At 44.1% G+C, this 26,956-nt stretch overlaps 1 protein-coding gene across 1 annotated transcript in view; it reads left to right on the top strand.

The window, feature by feature from the left end:
- immp2l (inner mitochondrial membrane peptidase subunit 2) overlaps nt 1-26,956 on the top strand; it is a 355,846-nt gene that overhangs the window by 20,578 nt on the left and 308,312 nt on the right. The window contains exon 2 of the mRNA XM_034177128.1: nt 3,668-3,799. Within this exon, the coding sequence (XP_034033019.1) occupies nt 3,671-3,799 (129 nt within the window). The 5' untranslated portion in view covers nt 3,668-3,670. The remainder of the gene's footprint in view (nt 1-3,667; nt 3,800-26,956) is intronic.

The raw sequence follows: 26,956 nt of genomic DNA, 5'->3' as shown, positions 1-26,956 counted from the left end.
AGTAAGATGCCAGTGCAAAGGTTCAGTCAAGAGGTGAGGATACATACAGTCTGGTCCATAAGTATTTGGACAATGACGCAATCACTTTATCTTGACCTTTGCCAGAAACAAAAATTTTTAACGGAGTTCAATATTGTGCCAATTTCTTAATGATTGATGTAAATTAAGGCCAATGTGTATGTCATGTATCATCCCCTTATATCTACAAAGAAAACTGATAAAGTGGCAATTGAATCCTTATATTTAGAGTTATGTTAGCTTGTACTTATGGGCTCTGAATGAAATGACTAATGCCTCATCTGTCAATAACACATTTTTCTTTTCTTTTGAATTAAAGCAGAAAGTCTACACTCCAAGCATATCTTTATTATATTTATTTTCACTTATTTGTGGTGGTATACACGGGCAACTTAAAAAAAAAAAAAAAAAATTGCAGCAGTGTCCAAATACTTACAGGCCTGAATGTATACAAGAAAATAATAGTCAGTGCAATCTTACTGTTAAGTTCAGAACAAGTTCACACGGGTTCCCTAAGTGACATTGTGGTGATGCAAGAGTTTTGCCCGACTGCAGTGATGTGAATTTAATATGGTTATAAAGCACCTCTGTTGGCATAGGTGGCTTTAAATGGATAAATCCAAAGGAAGAAAAACATGCCGTATCTCTCCCCCCACACCTCTTAATAAAGCCGTACATCACGTTCTGGACAGTTGGCTAACAAGGTGAGAAAGTAATTTTTCATTTCACTCTGGCTTTGATGTGGCGCCTGCTGCGTCAGCCACATCGCTTAAATGTGCCGACAAGAAACTACAGGAAGCAAGGTCGTTCTAATGTGAGCCGCTGCAGGGCGCGGGAGGTGTCAGCGCAGAAACGAGCCGACTGTAAAAACCCAGCGGAAACCTTGAAGCTCCACGCCAAGCTTTGTCTGATACAGTTGTTCTCCGAGAAGGAAATTATGCAGCGGGCTGCACGGAAGCGTAATGGCAATATGTTCGTGTCAGGATGGATTTTTATGCTAGAACAGATTTTTCTGCTCCACTGCTGGAGTTTTCCTCCCTCCAGCACATGGTGGGTAACTGATGTCTTACAAAACCCAGCGGAGGCAGATCACAGTGGTTAATAGAACGTAACATACACTGAGGCCAGGAACGCTCTGCTTTATTTGTGGAGGCTGCAGCAAAGTGCGTGTGGCGCCTTTGTAGAAGTGCAGAGTTTGACTGGGTGAACAGGTCACTCTGTCAGCAAAGGGCAGTTTATGTAAAAATGTCATTGTGTCAGACTGTAGAGTGCTGCATGTGGGTTTGTGTGTGTGTGTGGTCGATAGGGGCCACAGCAATAGAAAATACACACAAAGAAACCACACCACAGCCGGTGTCGCAGACCGAACGGTCCCCCACTAAAAATGCGTCCGCCCTGCCTCCACTGTGCATGCGTCATTTGGAACCACAGCAGATTGTCTGAGACTGAGTCTCTACACCCAAAGCAATCAAAGGGAATAATGTAATTATTAACCATCAGATGACAAAGTAAAACCTCATTCTAAAGTCAGTGTAAAGCATAAACGAGGCCGTTTTAAGCATAAACGAGGCGTTACTCTGTGACACTTTGAAATGACGGACGCACATTGAACGCATCAGCTAGCAACTTGTGTAGCTGCCGTCCTCTGATTGCTTCCTCTGTCTTTTTGATGAAATAATGCTGAATTTATGTGGAAATGATTGTTGTACAAAAACATCAGATATCAGTCGCTGAAATAGATCATGACTGGAGGCAGTTTTAAGCAGAAATGAGGTGTTAATAAGTGAACCGTGGCTGATGACACATGCGCAGTGAAGGCAGGGCGGACCGATTTTTGGTGGGACCGTTCGGTCTGCAACACTGGTAGTTAATCAAAAAAAAAAAAAAATGTCTTGCACATTGAAAAAAAAAAAAACAAGGTCATAGTACCTGTGGGCGTGAAGGCTGTAACAGCTAAGTCTGCAGCAGTCTGACACTTGACCCTCGTGACCCTTACCATCTCCCATATGATTGACCTCTGGGTGACCTTGCTAGGCCAGTTTTAAAGTCCACTTAAGTGTCTGCCACTTTTCTTCCAAATTGGGGAAAAAGGTAAAACTCCTTGACCTTGACCTTTGCCCCAATGACAATTTTTAACAGTGATTTTTGGAGCCAAACTTTATTTTCATCCCAAGTTTGACGGAAATCATGACCATGGTCAACAAACTGACAGGCAGCCATGACCTTGACCCCAATGATTGATTTTCCAGAACTTGTCTCCATATATGTGTTGTGTGTGGACTGAAAAACTTTAATTTTGATCTTTGACCCACATGACCTTAGCTGGAGTCGCTTTTATCTGATGTTGGTTTGTTGTTTTTTTGCCTCCTTGCTCTCGGCCGAGACGGTCGTATTTTTCTCTTCTCCCTCCCTCCTTATCTTTCCTGCTTCTGTGGTGTGTTGTCTGTGAGGCTGCCAGCTTTGTTCTTCTGGAAACAGCAAAATGGATCTGTTAAAGTGGTCTCTGAACGCAGTTGACACTATTTTTTCTACAAGACACTCGGGAGTGGAGGACCCGACCTGTCCTGCCGGGACACGTGATGGGTTACGTGATGAACAGTTGGAGGCAGGTCATGTGCCTTTACATGCTGTCTGTGGAGGACGTCGAAGATGTGTATATATTTGGCATGGTGGTGACCAGCTTCCTGCTGTGTGGAGCGGGTTATAGTGCTGGTTTAACGGAAAATTAAGAAAGTGGAAGCGGCAATAATTGGCCCGTCCAGGTTGCCCCACATGATTGATTCAATTGGAAGGGCAGTGTCAGCTCAGTCGGCGGGTGTTAACCGCGCGTTGGATACCATCTCCGGAAGAATGGCTGCACTGGAAAATCGCATTGATTGTCAGTAATGACCACATCTCCTCTCCTAATTCAGATGTATTGAAAGCCACTCAGACTGAAAGCCTCTCAGACTGTGGAATCTTTCAGGCGTCTGCTAATCTGGATTTTCATTCGGCTTCGCAAAACACAGCTGCACTTCAAGGCCGCTGTGATAAAAACCTCCTGGAGAAGAACAACGCTTATGCCTCACTCCCCTGGTCTTCTCCAGCTCTGATGTTGACTGTGGACAGTGGACTGTTCAGTGCTGGGCCCCTCCTCCCTCCAGAATGGACGAACAAGGCCGTTGATGGCGCCTAAAGGTGGCCTCCGGGTGTTCTGTCTGATAACTGGACTCTTACAAATCTCGGTCGTCGTCTCTCGTCCTGTTGTGTGTGATCATTGTTCATTGTGCTGATGGGTTTTTTCCTGCATTGCTGCTGCATGATTCAATGCAGCAGCAATGAAGGTTTTTCTTTCCCAAGTTTTACCTTGTGTGTGCTTTTTATATGTGTTCATGTACCGGGCCGGCTTATGTGTGTTGTGTGTTATGTGTGTGTCGTCTGTCGTCATGAGGCCGGTCATGGTTTGCTCAGCCCTGCTGTTGACCTAAGGCAGGATATACATCTGGAGCTGGTCCACGGGCGCCTAAAGGCGACTTCTGCTCCTAACTGGCAATTAGGATGGGTTAAATGCAGTAAACACATTTCATTGTGCAGGGAACATGTTCCTTTGTGCATATGACAATAAAATTCTTTTGAATCTTTGAATCCTTTGTTGTTGTTTTGTGTCCAGGTGATGGCGCAGCAAGCAGGACGGCGGTATGTTCGGGCATTTCTTAGTGGCTTCTTTGTTGCTGTTCCTGTTACCGTCACTGTGCTCGACCGCGTCGCCTACGTGGCACGAGTCGAAGGAGCATCGATGCAGGTGAGGCAGTCGCGCTGTAATTTCATTCACTTAAAAAAACAAAACAAAAAAATGCAAAATCCCTATTAGAATGACTGACAACTGCATCAGTAGACCTCAGTAGTAGGGGATGATCTGACACAATACTGCAGTAATAATTAGATAAACAATAATTTGCGTGATCACAAGCAGTGGTGACTTGGTGACCCCTGTACCAGGTTTCAGAAATGAAAGAAAATGACAATTAGTTCAAGCTCCATGCAACTTCAAGCACACCTGCTCCTAATTTCCATCATGTGTGTGATAATATTCTTCCCTGCAACACTATCAGATGTGGGGCACATCTCTACAAAAAGAATGAGCCTCTGCCTCACCTTGAATCATTGTTGAGAAAAACAAACAAACAAAAGATCGAATGTCCAGTTTTTTTTACCTTCCAGCTGTGGTAGGTGGATTTTTTTTATTTTTTTATTTTTGACTGTCCTGTTCCTCCCTTGCAAAAATAAAACTGAACAGCATGTCTTTTTCCTGGTTCTCTCCCTCAGCCCCAACCAGTCCCAGCAGAAGACTGCCCCTCCCTGAGCCTGGTTCTGCTGGAGGTTTCTTCCTGTTAAAAGGGAGTTTTTCCTTCCCACTGTAGCCAAGTGCTTGCTCACAGGGGGTCGTTTTGACCGTTGGGGTTTTACATAATTATTGTATGGCCTTGCCTTACAATATAAAGCGCCTTGGGGCAACTGTTTGTTGTGATTTGGCGCTATATAAAAAAAATTGATTGATTGATTGATTGATGGTTTGCTTCACGCTGTCAGCCCATGAATGCAGCTCAAGTCAGCCTTTGCAGTCTTGTGACAACTTCAGTTTCTGGGTAAATAAAAGTGGAGCCATGAGGCGCACGGCATGTGCTGTTCATCTTCTTGCTCCTCACGGGGCCCAAGAATCGATCGGACCCGTCATCATTAAAGGCGTTTTTCTGCCCAGAGGATTAATAATACTTCCTGCCGTAGTCTTCAGGGAGGAAACTGCAGCCTGTAATCCACAAAAAAAGCAATCAGCAGAACTCTTTTTAATGTTGTCTTCAGTACAGGAACAAATAGGCTTTCGGTTCAAGCTCCATGCAACTTCAAGCACAACTGCTCCTAATTTCCATCATGTGTGTAATAATATTCTTCCCTGCAATACTATGAGATGTGGAGCACATCTCCAATAAAAGAGTGAACCTGTGCCTCACCTTGAATCATTATTGAGAAAAACAAACAAACAAAAAAAAATCAAATGTCCAGTTTTTTTTCCTTCCAGCTGTGGCAGGCGGATTTTTTTTTGCCCCACCCCCTGTCCTGTTACTCCCCTCAGTTTGGGTGTTCCCACTTCCATGGATTCCCTGCTGGCCGACATCCAGATGGAAGTCCAGTTATAGACGGGGGAACGGGAAACGATCACTCCACATTCAGCTCAGGTTGGGACAACAAGCTCGGGCTGGCTGACATTCAGGAATGGAAGCCATGTAAAGAAGGTAGAACAGGAAAGGTTGTGCCCACATCCACTTCAAGCTAGAATGCCGTGCTGGCCCAGGTCCAGCAGAATTTGAAATCCATATACTCCGATGAGCATGAGGGCAGCGAAGACGAGGATGATGATGATTAGTGGAACTGAAAGACATTGTTCCCATCTGGCCAAGTTTGTTTGTCACTATAATAAAATGATTATGGATAGTATTTAATTTATTTTGTCACTTTTTAAAAAAATATTAATTGGAATATTTCTCCCTCAAGAGCTTTGGGTTTTTTTTTGTTTTTTTTTTGTGGAGAGCCATATTGTTAATGTGAAATATGTAAATAAATTCTTGTTTAGAATTCTACAGTGGATGCATGTTTAATTTGTGAAAATCTTTTGTGTGGTCCTGAAGTAACAAACCAGCGCCCAAAGAAAAAAATCTTAAAAAAGCACAATTTTGGAATTTAATTATTTTGAGGCAATATTGACAGTAATGGTTGTATGGGGTCTGTAAATTGGGACCCTGATCGGACCCTTGGGTCGACAAAGTTTGTACCTCGCCTGTCAAAATGAATGATGAGCGCTCTTGAGGTCAGGTCACGTCTGGGAGCACGTGCACCCACTCAGACAACTGGTCCTTCTCTGCCTCTCAGAAGTAACCATCTGTTTGCTGCAGCCATGCGAATCAAGGTCGTCCCCTTGGTCTTTTTCAGTTTCCGAGGTCCTTAAAACTGAGACACCTGAGTGCTGGATCATAGTTTAGACAGAATTCATGAATATTGGCTTTATGAAAGGTTAACCAGAATTTCTGAGCTGTATTGTTTTTAACTTGTTCAAATGGTCCAGTTGATAGAAAACTAGGATACCAAGCTAACATTTTTATTTTTAGCTTCTAAATGGACAAGAAACATACACGGTAGATGAACGATAAATTTTAAGGAACATTTCTATGTATTTTCCTGAATAACATCATGACAAAAAAACATATCACACTGAAAATGTTGAGTAAACACAATGAACATCTTAATTCGTTACTTCTACATGTTCTGTGCCATTTCGTTAAGAAGTTATAGCTGATGTTTGTAATTTATTGATTTAACAGTGGTTGCGGAATACCGCTCATGAGGAACAAACTACTAACAAGCGGTGCATGTATTCTGATGTCCAGGTTATGTTTTTTAAATCATGACCAACACATAAATGAATAAATTAGACCAAAAAAAAAAAATTAGACCAAAAATAAGAATTACAAACTAGAGTTTTGCCTGTGGGGATCCACAGGCTCTAGATTGGGTAGTGTTTATAAAATAAGTAGCTGACATTTTTTCAAGGGAGGTAATAAATTAAGCAAAGCTTGTATAATGAGTTGGAATGGCGTGTGCATCCAGAATGTTTTTAGAACCTTAGACCTCAACCATTTTTAGAAGAAGAACACAGCTTTTTTAATTTCCTGTTAATTATGTATTTTTTATTGTTATTTTACTGTCTTAATGTATTTATAAATTGTTTACGTTCTTGTTATCATATACACACATTATTATTTTATTTCTGCTTCTATTTTGTCATTTGATTTTTAAATGGACCACAATGGAAATAAGTGTTTTCACTTTCTTGTGTCCATGTATTTTTAACGTATTTACAATTATACTATGTACTTGCTCCCCTCCACAGCATGTCTTTTTCCTGGTTCTCTCCCTCAGCCCCAACCAGTCCCAGCAGAAGACTGCCCCTCCCTGAGCCTGGTTCTGCTGGAGGTTTCTTCCTGTTAAAAGGGAGTTTTTCCTTCCCACTGTAGCCAAGTGCTTGCTCACAGGGGGTCGTTTTGACCGTTGGGGTTTTACATAATTATAATAATTATTGTATGGCCTTGCCTTACAATATAAAGTGCCTTGGGGCAACTGTTTGTTGTGATTTGGCGCTATATAAAAAAATTGATTGATTGATTGATTACATTGAAATGATAAATGGACTGCATTTATATAAAGCGCTTTACACAACAATGCCTCACATTCACCCCGATGCCAGGCTGCTGCCATACCAGGTGCCCACTACACACCGGGAGCAACTAGGGGATTAAGGACCTTGCGCAACACCCTTTAGTGGATTTCTGGTCATGCTGGGATTTGAACCGAGGATCCTCTGGTCTCAAGCCCAATGCTTAACCACTAGACCATCACCTCCCCTGAACATTAAACTTAAACTTAAACTTAAAACTCACCACACTCATGCTTTTAATATATAGTTGACTTAGCACTCCCTGCTGGTATGGTGTGAGTCCAGAAAGCAGTTAGCAACACGCACGCATGTACAGCTGCTGTAAGCAGGCGGTTTTAACTTGACAAACAAAGACAGTGGCTGAAGACATTATTAATCATTCCTTAATTTCTGGATCTGTTCCTAAATGTTTCACATCTGCAGTGATTAAACCATTACTTAAGAAACCGAATCTTGACCCTAGTGTATTGAAAAACTATCGGCCGATATCAAATCTATCATTTTTCTCTAAAATTCTGGAAAAAGTGGTGTCACAGCAGCTCGTAGACTATCTTACTGAGAATAATCTCTTTGAGCCACTACAGTCTGCTTTTAAAAATATCATTCCACAGAGATGGCTCTCACTAAAGTGGTGAATGATCTTCTGCTTACAATTCATTCCGACACCACTACGGTTCTGTTGCTGTTAGATCTCAGTGCTGCATTTGATACAGTGGATCATCATATTCTACTTGATAGGCTGGAAACTAATTTTGGGATTACTGGGAGTGCCCTTGCATGGCTGACGTTGGATGTCTAGAAACTTCCTACTTTGATAACACTGATAAGACTGAAATGATGGTTCTTGGTCCAGTGAGACATCTACATCAATTTGACCAGTTAACGCTCAGCCTCTGCTCGTGTGTCATACATCACACTGACAAAGTGAGGAACTTTGGGGTAATTTTTGATCCTTCGGTGTCGTTTGGCCTCCACATTAGAAATATTACTAGGACGGCTTTCTTCCACCTGCGAAATATAACGAAGATTCGTCCCATCCTGTCTATGGCTGATGCTAAGATCCTGATCCATGCATTTATCTCTTCTAGATTGGACTACTGCAATGCTCTATTTTCTGGTTTACCGCAGTCTAGCTTTAGGGCTCTCCAATTGGTTCAAAATGCTGCAGCCATACTTTTGACATGAAGCAGAAAGTTTGACCACATTACACCCATTTTAGCATCCCTTCACTGGCTTTCTATTCCAGTGAGATCAGATTTTAAGGTTCTGCTACTAACCTATAAAATTATTCATGAACTGGCACCTCCCTACCTAGCTGACCTAATTAAAACTTACGTACCAGCCCGGGCTTTACTTTCTCAGGGTGCAGGACTACTTTGTGTCCCTAAGGTGAATAAGAAGTCTGTGGGTCACAGAGCTTTCTCTTATCATGCCCCTGTTCTGTGGAATGATCTCCCTGCGTCAGAATTTGAAGCACTTATTTTCCCTTTCATATGGCTAGCATACTGGTACAGTTTTGTTTTACGCTTTTTACTCTTTTAATTCATTTATTAGTAATTGGAGCGGCTGCGGCCTCAACTTTACCTAAATTCTGGGTCTTTTAGTGAAGTTAAGGGCTAGTGGCCGGCGATCACCTTAGTATTTCTCTATTTTTCTTGTTGTTTAATGCTGGCAAATTTTACAGTATTTTTGTCTTTCTGATGCCTTATTCTGTTTTTTCTCTCTGTTTAAGGTGCAGCTCCATCCAGAGATGGGAGTTGTATTCATGTTGGCGATCCTCCTGTCCTGTCAGCCAATAGCATTTCTTGTATATTCGTCCGTGAATTGTTCTGTGAATTGTTCTGTAATTTATGTTTGTAGCATGGCCCAAGCAGAGGGTCACCCCTTTGAGTCTGGTCTGCTTGAGGTTTCTTCCTTAGAGGGAGTTTTTCCTTACCACTGTTGCTCTGGGGGTTGGTAAGGTTAGACCTTACCTGTCTGAAGCACTTTGAGGCAACTGTGTTGTGATTTGGCTCTATATAAATGAAAATAAAGTGAAATTGAAAAGACATTAAAACCATTAAAGATTTTAGTCATGGTACCAACATGAAACTAAGGTCACTCATGGTAATAGCAACATGAGACTTATCTAAACTGACTAAAGTACTTGAGCTACAAAAACACAATAAATCAATTACATTAGCAACACTGTTAAAATAACATGAACCATAATAACATTTGAAACCTCAAAATCCCGAGCTCCCATGGTACATTGCAGCACAGCATTCATTTATTTATTGGTTAGATAAAATTGCACGTCAAATGGCAATTGTCAGGTCTCCCCAGTTTTTGCATGATTGAAGCCATGCACACGCACACAGAGGCCACTTGGCTGTTTTATATATATATATATATATATATATATATATATATATATATATTCATCCATCCATCCATTTTCTTCCGCTTTATCCGGAGTCGGGTCGCGGGGGCAGCAGCTCAAGCAAAGCCGCCCTGACCTCCCAATCCACACACACCTCCCCCAGCTCCTCCGGGGGAAACCCAAGGCGTTCCCAAGCCAGCTGAGAGATGTAGTCCCTCCAGCGTGTCCTAGGTCTTCCCCGGGGCCTCCTCCCAATGGGACGTGCCCGGAACACCTCTCTTGCGAGGCGTCCAGGGGGCATCCGGAAAAGATGCCCGAGCCACCTCAACTGACTCCTTTCGACGTGGAGGAGCAGCGGCTCGACTCCGAGCTCCTCCCGAGTGACCGAGCTCCTCACCTTATCTCTAAGGGAGCGCCCAGCCACCCTGCGGAGGAAACTCATCTCGGCCGCTTGTACTCGCGATCTCGTTCTTTCGGTCATGAGCCAAATCTCATGACCATAGGTGAGGATCGGAACGTAGATCGATCGGTAAATCGAGAGCTTTGCCCCCCTACTCAGCTCTCTCTTCACCACGACTGTCCGATACAGCGACCGCATCACTGCAGATGCTGCACCGATCCGTCTATCGAGCTCACGCTCCATTCGTCCCTCACTCGTGAACAAGACCCCGAGATAGTTAAACTCCACTTGAGGCAAGGACACTCCACCGACCTGAAGAGGGCAAAGCACCTTTTTCCGGTCGAGAACCATGGCCTCGGATTTGGAGGTGCTGATTCTCATCCCGGACGCTTCACACTCGGCTGCAAACCGCCCCAGTGCACGCTGAAGGTCCTGATTTGACGAAGCCAACAGAACCACATCGTCCGCAAACAGCAGAGATGAGATTCTGTGGTTCCCAAACCAGACCCCCTCTACACCCTGGCTGCGCCTAGAAATTCTGTCCATAAAAATAATGAACAGAACCGGTGACAAAGGGCAGCCCTGGCGGAGGCCAACGTGCACTGGAAACAGGTTTGATTTACTACCGGCAATGCGAGCCAAGCTCCTGCTGCGGTCGTACAGGGACCGGATAGCCCTTAGCAAAGGAAAGCGTACTCCCGGAGCACTCCCCACAGGGTGCCGGGAGGGACACGGTCGAACGCCTTCTCCAGATCCACAAAACACATGTGGACTGGTTGGGCGAACTCCCATGAACCCTCGAGCACCGATGGAGCGTGTAGAGCTGGTCCAGAGTGCCGCGACCAGGACGAAAACCACACTGCTCCTCCTGAATCCGAGGTTCGACCATCGGTCGAATTCTCCTTTCCAGTACTCTGGAATAGACCTTACCGGGGAGGCTGAGGAGTGTGATCCCCCTATATTTGGAACACACCCTCCGGTCCCCCTTCTTAAACAGAGGGACCACCACCCCGGTCTGCCAATCCAGAGGCACTGTCCCCGATCGCCATGTGATGTTGCAGAGGTGTGTCAGCGAAGACAGTCCCACAACATCCAGAAACGTAAGGTACTCAGGGCGGATTTCATCCACCCAGGAGCCTTGCCACAGAGGAGCTTTCTAACCACCTCTGTGACTTCGGCCTGGGTAATGGATGAGTCCGCCTCTGAGTCCCCAGTCTCTGCTTCCTCTTCGGAAGACGTGATGATGGGATTGAGGAGATCGTCGAAGTATTCTCGAAGTAGTCTTTATACATGCTTCCCTTAGGCAGTATTATTAGACAGCATTGCTTAAATTTTCATTGTTACACAGATGATACCCAGCTTTATCTATCCATGAAGCCAGAGGACACACACCAATTAGCTAAACTGCAGGATTGTGTTACAGACATAAAGACATGGATGACCTCTGATTTCCTGCTTTTAAACTCAGATAAAACTGAAGTTATTGTACATGGCCCCACAAATCTTAGAAACATGGTGTCTAACCAGATCCTTACTCTGGATGGCATTATCCTGACCTCTAGTAGAGAAATCTTGGAGTCATTTTTGATCAGGATATGTCATTCAGGACTACTTCAGGACTACTGTCATGTAGGACTACTTTTTTGCATTTGCGCAATATCTCTAAAATTAGAAAGGTCTTGTCTCAGAGTGATGCTGAAAAACTAATTCATGCATTTATTTCCTCTAGGCTGGACTATTGTAATTCATTATTATAGGTTGTCCTAAAAGTTCCCTGAAAAGCCTTCAGTTAATTCAAAACGCTGCAGCTGGAGTACTGACAGGGACTAGAAGGAGAGAGCATATCTCACCTATATTGGCCTCTCTTCATTGGCTTCCTGTTAATTCTAGAATAGAATTTAAAATTCTTCTTCTTACTTGTAAGGTTTTGAATAATCAGGTCCCATCTTATCTTAGGGACCTCATAGTACCATATCACCCCAATAGAGCACTTCGCTCTCAGACTGCAGGCTTACTTGTAGTTCCTAGGGTTTGTAAGAGTAGAATGGGAGGCAGAGCCTTCAGCTTTCAGGCTCCTCTCCTCTGGAACCAGCTCCATATTCAGATCAGGGAGACAGACACCCTCTCTAGTTTTAAGATTAGGCTTAAAACCTTCCTTTTTGCTAAAGCTTATAGTTAGGGCTGGATCAGGTGACCCTGAACCATCCCTTAGTTATGCTGCTATAGACTTAGACTGCTGGGGGGTTCCCATGATGCACTGAGTGTTTCTCTTTTTGCTCTGTATGCACCACTCTGCATTTAATCATTAGTGATTGATCTCTGCTTCCCTCCACAGCATGTCTTTTTCCTGGTTCTCTCCCTCAGCCTCAACCAGTCCCAGCAGAAGACTGCCCCTCCCTGAGCCTGGTTCTGCTGGAGGTTTCTTCCTGTTAAAAGGGAGTTTTTCCTTCCCACTGTCGCCAAGTGCTTGCTCACAGGGGGTCGTTTTGACCGTTGGGGTTTTTCCGTAATTATTGTATTGGTTTGCCTTGCAATATAAAGCGTCTTGGGGCAACTGTTTGTTGTGATTTGGCGCTATATAAATAAAATTGATTTGATTTGATTTATTCCTTCCACCGCCCGACAACATCCCCAGTCAGTTTCAACAGCTCCCCACCCGAACCGTAAACAGTGCTGGTGGAGAGCTGCTTCTGCCTCCTGAGGCGCCGGACAGTTTCCCAGAATCTCTTCGAGGCCGACCGATAGTCCTTCTCCATGGCCTCCCCGAACTCCTCCCAGACCCGAGTTTTTGCCTCTGCGACCACACGGGCTGCGGCACGCTTGGCCTGCCAGTACCTGTCATCTGCCTCCGGGGTCCCACCTACCATCAAAGATAAGTAGGACTCCTTCTTCAGCTTGACGGCATCCCTTATTTCCGGCGTCCACCACCGGGTTCAGGGATTGCCGCCGCGACAGGCACCAGAGACCTTGAGACCACAGCTACCAGCGGCCGCATCAACAATGGAGGTGGAGAACATGGTCCACTCGGACTCCATGTCTCCAACCTCCCCCGGGATCTGGGAGAAGCTCTCCCGGAGGTGGGAGTTGAAGACCTCTCTGACAGAGGGTTCCACCAGTTGTTCCCAGCAGACCCTCACGATATGTTTGGGCTTGCCAGGTCTGACCAGTTCCTCCCCTCCCAGCTGATCCAACTCACCACCAGGTGGTGATCGGTCGACAGCTCTGCCCCTCTCTTCACTCGAGTGTCCGAGACACGTAGCCGAAGATCAGATGATACGACTACAAAGTCGATCATCGACATCCGGCTCAGGGTGTCCTGGTGCCACGTGCACTTATGGACACCCTTGTGCTCGAACATGGTGTTCATGATGGACAAACTGTGACTAGCACAGAAGTCCAACAACTGAACACCACTCGGGTTCAGATCGGGGAGGCCGTGCTTCCCAATCACCCTCCTCCAGGTCTTACTGTCGCCGCCCACGTGGGTGTTGAAATCCCTTAGGAGAACAATGGAGTCGCCAGTCGGTGCATTATCTAGTACCCCTCCCAGGGACTCCAAAAAGGTCAGGTACTCTGCACTGCCTCTCGGCCCGTAGGCCGAGACAACGGTGAGAGACCTGTCCCAGACCCGAAGGCGTAGGGACACGACCCTCTCGTTCACTGGATAAACTCCAACACATGGCGACTGAGCTGGGGAGCAATAAGCAATGCGACCCCAGCTCTCCGCCTCTCCCCATGGGCAATGGCAGAAAATTGAAGCGTCCAGCCCCTCTCCAGGAGTTGGGTACCAGAGCCCAAGCTGTGAGTGGAGGTGAGCCCGACTATCTCTAGTCGGTATCTCTCAACCTCCCGCACAAGCTCAGGCTCCTTCCCCCCCCAGCGAGGTGACATTCCACGTGAGCATGGACCGGGCCGCCGGGCCACCAGCCCTCGACCTCCACGCAATCCTCTCTGCACCCGACCCCCATGGCCCCCTCTGCAGGTGGTGAACCCACAGGAGGTAGATATTCAACATCCACATAATAAGAACATGCATGTTTGTTGCTGAGAGAACACGTATTTTATATACTGTCATTCAAACATTGATCATGTCCTGCTGCTTTTCAACGAATGCAAACTTGATAAACTTGATGTTTCCCACCTGTTTGACAAGACAGAATCAACTGTGGATGGATACTTTATTTTTCCATGTGTTTGAAATTGCGAGCTGATTGGTGAGCTCAGAAGAACTTTCTCTGCTTTCTTTCTGTATTATTGAAGCATGAATAACAATTTGATGAGCAGAGCAGCACTTTGAATCCTCCAGCTGAATTATTTTTTTCATTCTTTTAATCTCAAAATATCAACACTCAGAATTTGTCTGCAGCAGCTTGCACATGAAAACATACAGTAAAAAAACAAATAAGAATCCACTTTGATGAGAGACCCGAACAGGAGTTTAAAAAGTTCTGGAGTTTCTGCAGGACCACCCACAGGTCTAATTCATCATAGCCACCCAAATCCATTTCCACTTGAAAAAAACAGTATATTCATTCAAAACTATTAAGTTTTCACAGTGCATCCGGAAAATAAACTTGCTTCCAACGGATTGTTTGCTGTTGTGACACTCTAACAATCTTTACACGGTTGTATATGTTTCTTTTATTTCTGTTGAACACTTCTTTTGGTTTTTAAGTGTATCTACTCTGAATCTTATTTAACTACAGTCCTGTTGTGAATTGCTAGTGTGTAGCTTTTGCTAGCGCTTAGCTAGGTCAACCCCCCCCCCCCCTTTTCTCTTATTACTGTTTTTACCAGTCTAATACCTCTGATAGTTTTTCAGTGTAACAGATGTGAATTTTAGCTCATTACTTTATTCTTGTGTTAAATCTTAGGGCCTCTTCACATATAGTGTGAATTTGGTCGATTTGTGCATAAGTGCGCATGAAGCAGGAATCGTATGCAAAACGTGTAGAATCGTATCTGCTTCCAACGCCTCGTACACCTGTTGCTACAACGTTTTGCGCACACCAGCGGCTGAAAGACAGAGTGTGCGCTGTGCAAGCCCATCGAACCCTCTCGTGGCAGGTGTCGGCCAAATTCCAGCTGACATGCACGAACATCTAACACTGCTCGCATGGCACTTAGAAAATGTGTGGCCATTCATACTGTTAACACAGCAACAGTCAGCTGACAATCACTGTCGTGCTGGCAGTGAAATTTGTCTAAGTGCCCCATGAGTGTGGCTTTGGAATGTGCGCTGAACAAACAGGGGGCGTGGCTGCCGACAGAAGTGGCTGTGGAGATCTGTCCTTTTGGACATCCCAGCTGGACAACGTGTACTGTGTTTGGACGGATATGGACTAACAACTGCCCTCTGTGAAGCGCGTGTGTCTGCTTGCTATCATCACATGGATGTAAATAAAAACATGTATCACTGACATGTGTCAGGCAGGACATGCATGCAGGGTGGCTGGACACGTGATTGGACATGTGAGACGAGCGAACTGCTTCTTATTCATGTCATTTCATGACTGTATGTCTGTGACCATGGGTCAGCTACAGAGGAACGGATGGCTCATATTTGTATTGCCCGCTTGATAAGAGGGATTTAATATAATGCGATGTTTATGTATGGTGTGTGGTTTTATTTTTTTATATATACGTCCATGTCCTTCCTGATATCAGGCAGTTTCCTACATCTTTCACAGGCCAGCAATGGTAGCTCAGTGGTAAAGTTTCTGACTGGCAATCAGAGCTTTTGGAAAGCATGGGTTCGAATCCCGTGGGTGACATGTATTTTTTTATTTATTTTATTTTCACAGCAGCTGTGTGATGTGGTTACACATCGCACTGTGTTCCCGCATGCACGAACTGTCGCACCGGCATTGTGCACCCCGCCCGTCAGCGCGATGTTTCGTGGTGCGCTCATATGAGCTGTTCCGACGGGAGTTGCCCTGAGTTGTACATATTTGCGAAGGGGCCCTTAGGAGTGGTAGTCTTAGGAGTTCCTCCCCTCCCCCATTTCTTTTATTACTGTTCCTACCAGTCTAATACTTCCGTTACTTTTTCAGTGTAACTGCTGTGAATTTTAGCACATTAATTTACTCCTTTATGAACCTTAGGAGTAGTTAGCATATTCATTAGTGGTTCACTCACACTTGTTTGGCTATACACTTGAATTTTCTGGTGCACAAAGTACACTACTTTACGTAAATCCTGATCCTGGCAGATAGGGTGGCTCTTTTAGAGAGCCGTGTCCATAAGCTAGGATAGCTTCTCAGCTCAGTGGAGATAGATGTTACAGGCACTTAGTGTTGGGCCGGCTAGTGTGCTCATTAGCATCAGCCTAGAAACAACGGCTGTGGAGGACGGTTTACGAACTGTGGTTAGGTGGAGGAAGTCATGTAGGGCTTGGTGCCTGGTTGTGGTACCCCGTTCACAATCCCCACTGCGAACTGTGAATCGGTTTTCTCCCTTGGATATACCTGATGTGAGTTCTCTAAGCCCACGGGTGACTTCCACTCCTATCTCCAGGCTGAAATGCCGGGCTTTAGTGACAGGGGATTCTATCACCTGCAAAGTCAGGTGATAGACGCTGGCTGACCAACTGTCAACCCCACAGAGGTCCTTTGTCTGGGTCCCATTGATGACTGTTCTCAAAATCATTGTTGGTTAGTGATCTAATTATGGATCATCACTTAGATATGATTGGGTTATGTGAAACCTGGCTTAAACCTACAGCTGTCTCCTTGAATGAGGCCTGCTCACTGGTACACACATATAGTCACATCCCTTGTGATGCAAAGCAAGGCAGGGGTGTTGCTCTTATTTGTAAACCTAGGTTAAGCTTATTAGCTATTGGGGGTAACAAATATAACTCGTTTGAGCATCTGATTCTCCACTCTGCCCACAAGGCTACGTATTACCAGAGTCAGAAGAATAAAAATCAGCCGTATTACTTTGTCACTGTATATAGGCCCCCTGGCCCATACTCTGAATTCTTAGATGAATTTGGTGTGTTCATCTCTCACTTCTAAACTAGTGCAGATAACATTCTGATCATTGGTGACTTTAACATTCATATAAATAAGCCTTCTGATCCCCTCTGCAAATCATTTATGGAAATTGTGGATGCATTCAGATGTCAGCAATGCATTCAGGACTCAACGCACATTAGTGAAAATACCCTGGATTTGGGTCTTGCATGTGGTATTGCTGTCACGAATATTGACATCATGCCTCTTGCTTCGGTGGTCTCTGATCACTCACTTATTAGGTTTACATTTTTGCTGCCATGTTTAGTGGAACAACAACCTTATATATCACTACGGCGATGCATCAACTTCTCAACTAAGACTGAATTTGAAGCTAAACTGCCTGATGTCTTAGCCTCACATTTGGAAAATACCCAATCAGTAGACAGTCTTGTGGACAGTTTAAACTCAGTGCTCAAAACTACACTCGACATGATTGTGCCACCTGTGTTAAAACCATGCTCCCCCAAAACACAGTCACCTTAGTTCAGTGATTACCTGCGTGACCTCAAGCATAAGGCAAGAGGTCTAGAACGGAAATGGTGTAGTTCAAAATTAGAAGTATTTCACCTTGCGTGGTGTGCCGCTGTCTTAGACTATAAGCATGCATTACTGGCTACAAAGTGGACCTATTACTCTGATTTGATCAACAAAAACAAGCATAACTCAAAGTTCTTGTTTGACACGGTGGCAACACCTATTCATGGACAACCACCTGTAGCTCGCTCTCCTTTTACAGCACAAGATTTCCTGGATTACTTTGAGAAGAAAATTGAAGACATTAGGTTAAACATGTCCCAGCTTGCCTTAACCCAGCCACTACACCCTACTATTGAGGTGGGTGTCATTACTGAGGTATTACCTAGATTTACAGAATTTAATAGTATCTCTCTTGGCATGCTGACAAAACTCATAACGTCAACAAAAAGCACAACCTGTTTATTTGATCCTATACCAACAAAACTGTTTAAGGTCCTGTGGCCCACTCTTGGGCTGACTGTTCTGGAAGTTATTAAGCTTTCTTTAACCTCTGGATCTGTTCCTAAATGTTTTAAATCTGCAGTGATTAAACCATTATTTCAGAAACCTAATCTTGACCCTACTGTATTGAAAAACTATATGTTGGGAAAGTGTAGGAACACGGACCCACAACAGGGGGCGCAAATGAACGGACAATGGAGTAAGTCAAATAACAACGCTTTACTGTTGTGAATGTGCACAACGAATACAACCAATCACAGAAATGGACAACAGTCAATTTACAAAAGTGTCGTGTGGGCAGGCTCGAAGATAGGAGACGCCTCTCCAAGGTAAGACCGGTACCACACGGCTTCCTCCGCCACAGGACCCCGGGTATACTGGAGCCGCCAAGTCCCGAACTCCCAGGTGGCCACTGCCTCCGCGTGTCGGACCTGGTACTGCTGGCGAGAAAACAAAGTACAGTCAGATGGGGGCGCGTTTGCACCCAGGACTCTGAACAGCAGGAAAGTTACCTCCACCTCTCGTTGGAACAGTAATCCGAATAACTAGCTTAATCCAAAAGCTACACTCAGTTAGCGTCAATACGTTACCTCTCCGGTAAAACGATATCTCGGCAATGAGGTGGAGATGCCGTCCTGCTGATATACCCCACTGATGATTGCCGTCAGCTGTCTCAGGTGATGGGTGACAGCTGTCACCGAGGCTGCTCCCGTGAGGCGGCGGCGCCCTCTGGTGCCTGGAGCCCGCACTCCAGGCAGGGCGCCCTCTGGTGGTGGTGGGCCAGCAGTACCTCCTCTTCAGCGGCCCACACAACACTATAGGCCGATCTATCATTTTGCTCTAAAATTCTGGAAAAAGTGGTTTTACGGCAGCTTGTGGACCACCTTACTGAGAATAATCTTTTTGAGCCACTGCAGTCTGCTTTTAGAAAATATCATTCCACAGAGACGGCTCTCACTAAAGTGGTGAATGATCTTCTGCTTGCAATGGATTTGGACACCACTACAGTTCTGGTGCTGTTAGATCTCAGTGCTGCGTTTGATACCGTGGATCATCATATTCTACTCGATAGGCTGGATAATCATTTTGGGATTGCTGGGAGTGCCCTTACATGGTTGACATCATACCTGACCAGTTGTTCTCACTGTGTTTTGTACAATAACACTACCTCTAACCTTAAGCCCCTTTCACATTGGCGTATTCGTAGACCTGTGTATTGCGGCATTGTGTTTCATTTAAATATGCCCGAAATGCGCACATAGTCAGCTTTTTTCCGCGTTTGTAGATCTGCTTGCAGCTGCGTGTGTTCCCTTTTTAATGTGTGCACAAAGTCGCATGTAGACCTTGCCATTATTTAAAACTAGTTTCCTCCTGCCGCCTGTGCGGAACACATCAGTGCACTTGGAAAACAGTGGACTGTTGGACTGTATCAGGAGGTTTTTACAGTTTCATTATTGCCACATATGTAGCCAAAGCTGCTATTCTCTGCCTCTGTGGAAGTGCGCTCTGTTCTCTACTGCACGGTGTGGTACACATCAGAGACAGTCAGTTAACGTTATTATTATTTTTATTATTATTTTATTATTTTTTGTCTTGGTGGATCATTTTTCATTGTGTACAGATGCTACTAAGTCTGGCTGTGGTAAAAGCTGCTGTGAATGAAGCACTGTGACTCGTTAAACTTTTAAAGCTCCGGCTGCTCTGATCAGGTCCGCTGATTTGACAGACCTGATCGATCAGGATATCTGATGAGCGCACCGACATGCAGGTACGGCACTTTTATTTTTAAGAGTCACAGCGCGTATTCAGGTTTGATCAGACCTGATCAATCAGACTGTTTGATGATCGCAGCGATGAGGCTTTTATTTTAAAGCCACAGCGCGTATTGTTTGATCAGAGAGAGAGAGAGAGAGAGAGAGAAACCGACCTTCTGTTTCTGGATTTCTCAGTTGAGGTTTGATTCCCTGTTCTGAGCACACACAGGCGCTGTGGGCTGTATGATCATGTTCTCAGCTGATTCCTTTGGATTCACGCACTCAGTTTTTGGTTGTGTACAGGAGCGCCGTGTTGCACAGACTTGCATGCAGTAACACTGTGCTGCGCAGACCTGCTTAAAACTGTGTCCAGCGCTCTATGCCGAAAGAAATTAAACATGTTTAATTTCTTCCATCCTATGCGCGTAGCCCTCAAACATACTACTGCGTAGGGAGCAAAAACTTGACATAGAGCTGCTAAAGTGGGCGGAGAGCTGCTCAACTCGGCATAGATGATACGCCACAGTGAGCAGCTCTGTGAATACGCCAGTGTGAAAGTGGCTTTAGTGACATGAAATTTGGGGTTCCACAGGGGTCTGTCTTACGCCCCCTGCTTTTCTCCCTTTATATAGCACCCCTTGGACACATATTGCTGCGTTTTGTGACTACCTTTCACTGCTATGCTGATGATACTCAGTTATACATGCCGATAACTGCTGGTAATCTCATCTACATAAAATCCTTAGATGATTGCCTTGCATCAGTGAGAAGCTGGATGTCTAGCAACTTCCTACATTTAAACTCTGATAAGACTGAAATGATGGTTCTTGGTCCAATGAGACATCGGCATCAATTTGACCAGTTAATGCTTAGCCTAGGTTTGTGTGTCATACATCACACTGACAAAGTGAGGAACATTGGGGTAATTATTACTGATCCTACACTGTCCTTTGTCCACCACATTCGAAATATTACTAGGACTGCTTTCTTCCACCTGCAAAATATTGCAAAGATTCATCCCTGTTGTGAAAGTGTAGTGACACGGACCCACAACAGGGGGCGCAAATGAACGGCCAATAGATGAGCCAAAAAGTAACAATTTAATGTTGTGAAATGTGCACAACGAACATACAGACAATCTCAGAATATAATTACAGTCAATCCACAAAGGTGACGTGTGGGCAGGCTCGAGGATAGAAGACGTCTGTCCTGAGAAGAGCCGGAACCACACGATTTCCGCCGCCACAGAACCTGGTGAATACCTGAGCCGCCAAGTCCCGAATTCCCAGGTGATCACCGTCCCTGACTGTCGGATCTGGTACTGCTGGCGAGAACAAAGACAGTCAAATGTGGGTGTGTGTACACCCAGTAACAACAACGGTGGGAATGCCACCTCCACCTCTCACTCAATACAGCGATCCCTCAGAGGAAAAAGAGTGCCGTCTTGCACAGCCTCCACAAAAAGGACCGGTACTCCTGCAAACACTCACAATAAACTGATTTACAAAATACCACAAAAAGGCTGAGGATATTACCTCTAATGAAGTACGATATCTCGGCGATGAGGTGGAGATGACGTCTGGGTTTTATGGAGTGCGATGATGTAGAATGTGTGACAGCTGTCAGGAATTAATGAGTGACAGCTGTCACTCCTGGCTGTGTCCGTGGCGGCAGCGCCCTCTCGTGCCTGAAGCCCGCACTTCAGGCAGGGCGCCCTTTGGTGGTGGGCCAGCAGTACCTCCTCTTCTGGCGGCCCACACAACAATCCCACCCTGTCTATGGCTGATGCTGAGACCCTGATTCATGCAATTGTCTCTTCTAGATTGGATGACTGCAATGTTCTATTTTCTGGTTTACCACAGTCCAGCATTAGGGCTCTCCAATTGGTTCAAAATGCTGTTGCCAAACTTTTGACAGGAAGCAGAAAGTTTGACCACATTACACCCATTTGGCATCCCTTCACTGGCTTCCTGTCCTTGTGAGATCAGATTTTAAGGTTCTGCTACTAACCTATAAAATTGTTCACGGACTGGCACCTCCCTACTTAGCTGACCTAAATAAACTCTACGTACCTGCCCGGGCTCTGCATTCTCAGGGTGCAGGACTACTTTGTGTCCCTAAGGTGAATAAGAAGTCAGCGGGTCACAGAGCTTTCTCTTATCATGCCCCTGTTCTGTGGGATGATCTCACTGCATCAATAAAACAGTCAGATTCTGTAGAGACTTTCAGGTCCAGACTCAAGACGCACTTATTTTCCCTTTCGTATGGCTAGCATACTGGCATGGTATATTACCATGCTTTTTACTCTTTTAAATTATTGTCATTAGGAAACTGAGCGGGCCGCGGTTTCAATTTTATCTAAAGTCTGGGTCTTTTAGTGAAGCTTTGGGCTAATGGCCGGCGATCACTTTAGTATTTCTTTTGTTTTTCTTGTTGCTTAACGCTGGCAAATTATACTGTATTTGTTGTCTTTTTCATGCATAATTCTTTTCTTTTCTTTTCTCTCTGTTTGAGGTGCAGCTCCGTCCAGAGAGGGGTGTGGTATCTGTTCCTGAAACCCTCCTGTCCTATGCACCAGCAACATTTCCTGTATATTCATTTTGTGAATTGTTTTGTAATTTCTGTTGGTCTCTGTTCTTGCTGTGGGGGTTGGTAAGGTTAGACCTTACTTGCGTTAACCACCTTCAGGCAACTTTGTTATGATTTGGTGCTGTATACATGAAAATAAATTGAAATAAAAAAAAAAATAAAAAAAAACTTTTTTTTTTTTTTTAGATTTTTGCAAATTTACTAAAAATAAAAAACTAAGAAATCATGTACATAAGTATTCACAGCCTTTGCCATGAAGCTCGTAATTAAGCTCAGGTGCATCCTGTTTCCACTGATCATCCTTGAGATGTTTCTACAGCTTAATTGGAGTCCACCTGGAGTAAATTTACTTGATTGGACATGATTTGGAAGGACACACACCTGTCTACATATAAGGTCCCACAGTTGTCAATGCATGTCAGAGCACAAATCAAACATGAAGTCAAAGGAATTGTCTGTAGACCTCTGAGACAGGATTGTCTCGAGGTACAAATCTGGGGAAGGGTACAGAAACATTTCTGTTGCTTTGAAGGTCCCAGTGAACACAGTGGCCTGATTCATTCATAAATGGAAGAAGTTCTGATCCACCAGGACTCTTCCTGGACCTGGCCGCCCATCTAAACTGAGCGATCGGGGTGAAGGGCCTTAGTCAGGGAGGTGACCAGGTGACCAATGGTCACTCTGTCAGAGCTCCAGCATTCCTCTGTGGAGAGAGGAGAACCTTCCAGAAAGATAACCATCTCTGCAGCAATCTACCAATCAGGCCTGTATGATAGAGTGACCAGACTCCTTTTACTAAGGTTTGGCTTGTTTTGAAATCAGGCTGTAACACAATATGTGGAAAACGTGAAGCACTGTGAATGCTTTCTGATTGCACTGTACTTTAAAACATACTTAGAGTTACAATTTACAATTAAGCTTCCAAAGTTCATGCTGCACATCAAGTAATTTTACATGTTTTGTGAAAAATTTGTTTTTTTCCAGACAGACTGATATAGACACACAGATTTGGGTCTTAGATAATTGTACAGATATTTCAATAATGTTAATAGCAGGGTGGTGGTGGTTTGACTTTACTGTACAAAGAAAAAAAAAAGCGTGTTTTTGTGATTTCTCTGATGAAAAAAATATGCCACATCAAGTTTCACCCTCACTCTGTCAATCAAAGTTCTCAACTTCCATGTTTTGGTTGACAGCTTCATCCCACGCTTGTCTACGTACCCGCACCCCTGCTTCCTCCACAACAACAACCCAAAAATAATTATTCTTACTACATGGCTTGTGTGACAACGCCCACTCACTCCAACAAGCAACACAAACGCTCGGCTACTGTTTCATTAAACAGGATGCGTGTAGGCCATTTCACGCTTGCCAAGGTAATTGACAGAGCATCTCTTATCTGTCGGAACAAAAATAAATATCACTGTGAGTGCTGTCAGCCTGTAAATTTATCAGCTAGGGTTACATACTTCATCAGCTTCCCTCGCAGTCATATTTCATAATATTGCATGCCGGATTGTTTTAAAAACTCCTGCTGTAGAGGATGTGAATTTACAGGCAAACAGAAACAGCATCACAGAAAGGTTGCAGCAGATCCATATCCAGTGAAAGTGTCAAACTTGTACAGACATTCACTTGTCTCAGCAGTGATGCTCCTGTCTCCGGATCCTCAGCCTTGGAGATCCAGAGATGCCTGAGAAGAGTTCATAGAGTCATGAAGTCACTGGACAGAGGCATTTGGCAAAATCGATATCTTTGCAGAAAAACAAAGATACATGGCTTTCAGGTCCTGGTGGTTACTGTCTTACTGTATGTTCATGCAACTTGGACATGAACCAGTGACCTAAGGTAATGGCTGGATGTCTTTGCCACTACGTCTCTTCAGAGGATCCTTGGGTACTGCTGGAATGACTTTGTGTCAAACAAATGGTTTCTTAAGGAGACTCAGATGAGGAGTATTACTTGTACTGTGACATAATGTCATATATGACACTTTGGCCATGAGGAGTGTTTCTTGGGGCATGATCCACCACACAGGTCCCCCAGTGTTGAGGACTTCAGCAGCTGAAGGAGGACAGGGACACGCCGATTTCTTTTTTTAGTCGTGGCAGATAGCGTGTTACTTTCAAGAGGTTGGAGTGGACCATTTTCTGCTTTAGTGGTTGCCATCCAATGTGGTTCTTTAGTGTGGTAGATGCAGCAATGCGTGACACCAGTGTAGGCTCCCAGACCTGACCTGACAATGGATGCAAACTGAACTCGCACGAATGCCATCCCCTTTACTTTGTTGATCAGAGGAAATGGAACAGTTGGAAATTAGAAGTGGTAACTGATGATTTGTGTGTATATGAAATTCCACCAAACACATATGGTACAATACAGAGTTACATACGATTCCTATAATTTGAGACGCATTCAAACCATGTTTTTACTTTAGACACCATAAAAGATGGCAAATGATGCATCGGACACAATTCCAAGAAACTATTAGAGCTCTGGGTAGTGATGGAAAGAACAACATCGAAATAAGCAACAGAAATGAGGTTCCTCCTTTGGGTATCTGGGCTTACACTCGGACAGGGAAAGAAGCTCGAATGTCTGTGAAGGACTCTGATTAGAACCGTTCCTTCTTTACTTTGAAATGAGCCAGCTGAGATAGTTCCGGCATCTGGCAAGGATGCCTCCTTTATGCCTCCTTCAGGATGTTTTCTATGTACTTCCAAGTTCCACCTCAGAAGAGGCCCCAGAGAATCCCCAAAACACATTGGAGGGATATTGCATAGCTGGCTCCGGAACACCTCAGGATCCCCTAGGAAGAGTTTAGAGGGCTTGGCTAAGAATAGAGAAGTGTGGGATGAGCTGCTTGGTCTGTTGCACCACGACCTGGTCCCGGATAAGTGGCATAATGAGTTATTGAACATCAAATGTATGACATTTGACAGCACAGCGACTTAGTTGTTAGCACTGTTGCCTCACAGCAAGATGGTCATATGTGTGGGTTCCCTCCAGGTGCTCCGGCTTCCTCCCACTTCCAAAGACATGCAGGTTAGGTGAACTGGAAACATTAAATTGGCCGTAATTTAATTTGTCTATATGTGGCTGTGGAATAGACTGGCATCCTGTCCAAGATGTTCCCTGCCTCTCCCCTTATGGCTGATGGGATAGGTTCCAGACCCCCTGTGACACATAATTGGAATAAGCAGGTGTGGAAAAAGAATGAATGAAATGTCACACAAGTTAGAGTACTACAACATTAACCAGAAGCATTCAAACAATGCTTTTATCTTAGAAAATTCAGAAAGATGGTAAGTGATGTTTCAGGTGCAATTCCACCAAACTGCCAGATGGTGGCGTTGTACACTTAACACACTGTTTCTATACAGGCAATAGCTGGTGGAGTACAACTGCTTAAAAAAAATCAGAAGATGTTTCATGTGCAATTCTGCAAAACGACTAACAGAATATTTATGGCCATAAATTAGCAATGAACCAGTTCTTGAAGTTGAAATCTTGTGAATAACAATGAAATTATCAAACAAAATCCATGAAGCGGATTTACTCAAATGTTTGACAAAAGTGGATCTTTGTTGTTGTAGTTATTGTTTTAGTTTATCTATGCCTGGATGTGTGTTGGAACATGATTAGTTATTTTATTTTAAAGGTTTTGATCTTCATTTCCAGCAATATCCTGGTAAAAGCATGCTGCCATTTGCACTGAATCATAGCCGCTTAGTTATGGAAATTCAATAGATGTTGGAGAATCCTATCTTTAAACAAAAACAACCAATAATAATAATAATCCATCACTCAATCTTATAAACATTTCATGCAATGAGCCAGTTTTATCTGACTGACACTCATTTAAAAACAGCTTGTGTTTGATCAAACCAAGATTTTATCAGTTATTTTAGAACTAAGAGCTTCACATCCCAACTGAGATTTATGACAGGAAAACACAACAAGAACACCAAAACATGACGTTTTAATATGCACGCTCATAAACAGAGAGCAAGCTGTTTCATGCATAATTCAACACCGTGATAATAAACAGCATAAAAGAAAAGTGCCAAACTCTGACAGGACTTTTTTTTTTAAGATTTCTAACACAGGTAGTTTGAAATTTGTATAGTATACAGTGGCTTGCAAGAAAACTGACAAACTGATTAGTTGCAGGTATTATACCAAATGGGCTGATTACTTATGCAACCCATCATCTTGGCTTTTATATTTTTAATTAATTTATATCAAGTTGTAGAGATTTACTTTCAATTTGAGTATAAGGAAGCTCATTTTAGAAATTTTTATATTGAGAAGCCTGATTTACTTTTTGTATTTGAAATACCAAAAACAAATTAAAATGCGTGAAATACCGAGGAGCTGAATACTTTTGCAAGCCACTGTATGTTTGTGAGATACCAGCAACTGAAATTCACCTGTCAGTCCCGGGGGGGCGGGGGGGTAATCTGCCCACAGTTAACCGTCTAGAATCAAACTTGACATAAAACCAATAACATTTCACATTTGGAAGAGGTGAATTAATTGAAACTAAGATGCTTGTCCAAAACCTGTTGAATACTTAAAAAATTAAGC

Source organism: Thalassophryne amazonica, chromosome 8 (genome assembly GCF_902500255.1).
Source record: "Thalassophryne amazonica chromosome 8, fThaAma1.1, whole genome shotgun sequence".
Taxonomy (NCBI): domain Eukaryota; kingdom Metazoa; phylum Chordata; class Actinopteri; order Batrachoidiformes; family Batrachoididae; genus Thalassophryne; species Thalassophryne amazonica.
Note: the sequence above shows the minus strand (reverse complement) of the source record. Positions and strands in the feature narration are given on the sequence as shown.